Source organism: Nematolebias whitei, chromosome 7 (genome assembly GCF_014905685.2).
Source record: "Nematolebias whitei isolate Nwh7 chromosome 7, NemWhi1, whole genome shotgun sequence".
Taxonomy (NCBI): Eukaryota; Metazoa; Chordata; class Actinopteri; order Cyprinodontiformes; family Rivulidae; genus Nematolebias; species Nematolebias whitei.
The window spans coordinates 32,874,134-32,877,916 of NC_056504.1; the positions used below are offsets into that span (position 1 = coordinate 32,874,134).

General features: G+C 36.3%; 1 protein-coding gene across 1 annotated transcript in view; it reads right to left on the reverse strand.

The window, feature by feature from the left end:
* Positions 1-3,783, reverse strand: part of slc6a11b (solute carrier family 6 member 11b) — a 32,467-nt gene that overhangs the window by 26,207 nt on the left and 2,477 nt on the right. The window contains exon 7 of the mRNA XM_037678778.1: positions 1,170-1,302. Within this exon, the coding sequence (XP_037534706.1) occupies positions 1,170-1,302 (133 nt within the window). The remainder of the gene's footprint in view (positions 1-1,169; positions 1,303-3,783) is intronic.

Genomic DNA, 3,783 nt, shown 5'->3' on the forward strand with positions numbered 1-3,783 from the left:
AGAAGTATACAGACGTCTCTTGTTATGTGTTTGAACATGAATATTCACGTGGCTTCCTGTGAGAGTAGTTTTAAGGACTAAATAAGATTTATTTCTTTTCATTTTAAGGGATGGTTTTACTTTTTTTTTTAGTTCTGTAGAAATGTTGAGAAGAAATAATATCTCACCAGTTGTTCAAAGCTCCTTTAATGACCTCAGCTTTGAAAAAAACCCTTTAGTTCTGACTTGATTGACGAGTTAATGGTTAGTTTGGGTGGGAACAAGAGCAAAGTGGATTTCAGTGCAGTTTATGTGAAAACTATTTTATTATGTGCACTGCGCTTATATTATCAAGATACTCAAAGTGCTTTACAACACAATATGTGTCCTCACTTTCTCATCCATACAGCACTCTACTAAATCGATACAAAGAATAATCAGTGTTTTATTACTTATACATACATACATATATATATATATATATATATATATATATATATATTGACTTAAATCGTGTCCTGATAGGAGAAGGTGTGAAGGGATCTTTTTTGTAATATTATCCATCCTCATGATTTTTTTACCTTTTTCTATCTTTAAAGAATTCTGATAAAGATTAAGAGGTCGCACTCTTGTAGCAGCAGCAGCAACGTGCGCTCCGCTCATCTTTCGGATGACTGTACGAACATAATCTCACTGTATCCCAGTACAACGATAATAAATCTTATTCCGATTCTGATTCTGAATATTTCTGCTACAAGCGCCTCAGGCTGCACTTGAAGTGCTACAGCTAGCTGCTGCAGTCATTTGGACTTGTGTGTAAAAAAAAAAAAAAATGTAATGTGTATAGTTTTATAAATTAGCATTCATCTGACCTGCTAAGTTTTTAAAGATTGGAGTTGTTTTAAAATTGCAGCAATCCACTTTAGTCTAAGCTTCGACTGGACTAAACTCTGTTTCTCCATCTGATCGTTCAAACATTAACATCAGGTGCAATTAGTAATTTACACAAACATTAAAACTGAATTATCATTTAAAATTCATTAAATCTGTCCACATACTACATTCATAAATAAATCACTAATACTGAATTTTTACACAAATATAAAATGATATGACGATTCCGTTTGCGGCTCATTCTGATGAACAAAACTTCACACACACAACAGTAAGCGTGCACTGCCTGGTCTTACCTTGCCAGTTGACTTGGGTCCCTTCCAGATGCAGAAGTAGCAGATGAACCAGGCCAGAGCCAGACACATGGCCAGCTCCCAGCGCACCCCTCCCATGTGCTCAATTCCATCTGAGATCTTCAGCACTCTGCGTCTGATTTGGCCAGGAGAACACAGATGATAACGCTTTGATTTTTCTGATAACAGGTAAACACAGAAATTGAAAACAGCACAAGAAAAAAAGTGCACCAAAAAATACTGTACCCATAAACAAAGCTTGAGCAGACTCTGAACTAGTCTGAAGGCATTTAGCCGTGTTAAATAAGTTACAACACCGAGGGAAGCTGATGAAAAATAAATATATGCGTGCAGCAGCTGAGTATAAATAGTAATGCCATTTCTTCTGCTGGTTAGTCAAGTTCCCAGAGGATGCCCAAAGGTGAGTTTCTTAAATCACCAATTTAAGTTTCCAAAAGTCCTAATTGTTTTTGAATTTCTCTATTATAAATCAATAAATATTTGTACTTCTGTTTTTAAAAAAGGGGGGAAATGTGAAAAATAAGGTGTTTCTGTACTAGATTAGGAAAGAAAAATGTGTTGTTTCATAAAAGTTTACATCAGTAAAAACCTTTGTAGCATTTCACGTGTTTTCCACTAAAAGAATCCCATTAAAATCATACATACTGGAGCAACTGTGTGTTACATAAATATGTCTCCCCTCACCAGAGCTTTCATAATTTAGAGAGGAACACAGCACTGAAGGGAGTGGATGCAGGAAATGATTCTCAGAGATTTAGTTTGAATTTTTATATGGAAAAATAATAAAAGATCTGAACAAAAAATTACTTCTGTAATATATACTCACTGTATGGTCAAAGAAAGAGCAATTGCACTCATACAGGCAGTCTTATTTTAATTTGTAATAAAGTTATTGGAGGAGGGGTGAGTGGACTCCCCATCAACAACAAGACTTGTAGCTTTCTGTTGGGCTCCGTCCCTTTAATGTCAGTAAAATGTGTAAAATGTGTTCCTGGACGTGGTGCAGCTCAGTCAGTTCACATCAAAGGGATAGTTCTGATTTTTGATTTATTTTTATTTTTTTAGAGTTTTTATCTTTTGTGAAGTAAAAATTACTGAAAGCATCAGATGTAGTTTATATCGTCCTATAAAATAACTCCATTCTCAAAAACTTCATGACAGTTCATGCAGTTTATACAACTTCACACCGTTATCACATTTTCCTTAGGTTGATAACTGAAAAGTTTTTGATTCTTTATATCCATTGAAGACCAATATCTTCGTCTGTGGTACGTTACCAGTAACGATCCATGAGAAATAGTGTTTTCTAAAAGTAACATCTGAAGCATTAGATGGCAAAGTAACAAGCTGATGCAAACTTATTGAGAAAATGTATTATTGTCATTTTCTAAAAGTGAAAGCAACTTTTTTATATCGCCTGACTTTTCATCAGATTTTAAGTCAATCTGTTTTGCAGAGACCAACACAGAACCGTCCCTTTAACTGGGAGAGGAGAACAGGCTCTTGAGTGAAACTATCCAGTTTTATATTAACAAACCAGGAGTAGGCAGGGTTCAGATTGTGGACAGACTTCAGATAAATTTGTATACCAGAGAGGATGCACCGCTCCACATCCTTATGTGTCTCAGGACGGTGTGTTGGTGGGACAGCTGCACAGAACGCCACCTGAGAGCCGCCATTTACAAACCACTGTTAAACTTGTCTTTTCTTGACTCAACTCTCCCAAAAACAGACTATATGTCATGTTTTCTAACATTCTGACCTCAGGTCTTGTTGGTGGAGTGTGTGTCCAGTCTGTTAAAGCATAACCAAGCAACAGCACTGATGGAGGACAAGAAGCAGGAGAGAGGGCCATAGAGACATATACCACTGCCAAATCTTTGCCACCAAGTTCACCCCCAGAGCTTCTGACCAGCCATTGATCATCATGACGTGTTCTTGGTGGACAGCCACCAGCTTGGTCCAACATAGCACACACACACACACCCACACACACACACGTGTTGTGTGCAAATGGGCTTGGGTAAGCAGATGCATGTGAATTTTTTATTGTCTTTACTTCATCTTATTTGATTAAGTGACGTACGAGTGAGTTCAAAGATCATTTCTATTTGAAAGCTCAGGTTGATGAAGCAAGCGTGATGAAGATTCAGCTTACAAGGTCAAATATATTGTATTTCTGAAGCGTATACACAAATATTGTAAATAGTTTAATTTTCAATATGTAAAATTAGGCTCCTTTTTGTGTGAGCAGTTCTTCTTATTTATTAATTTGAATAATAAAGTGTGTTAAGTTTTGTTTTAGCCCAACATGGTTCTCTGGCCTCCACTTTCTGTAGTTCTGTCGTGTTTTTTATTTATTTATTATTTTTATTTGTTTTTCTGCCACAATTTAATTTAATTGCAAGAAAAACGCAACTTTAAGTCTGTTTTGTCTTAAAAATATATTTCAAGAGGTCCTTATGAATAGTTTTTAAGGTAGATTTCAGACAACAGAGCAGGGCTCCAGTGACCTCTGTGACCTAAAAGAAAGAAGCGGGTAAAAGATAATGGATGGATGGATGGATGGATGGATGGATGGATGGATGGATGGATG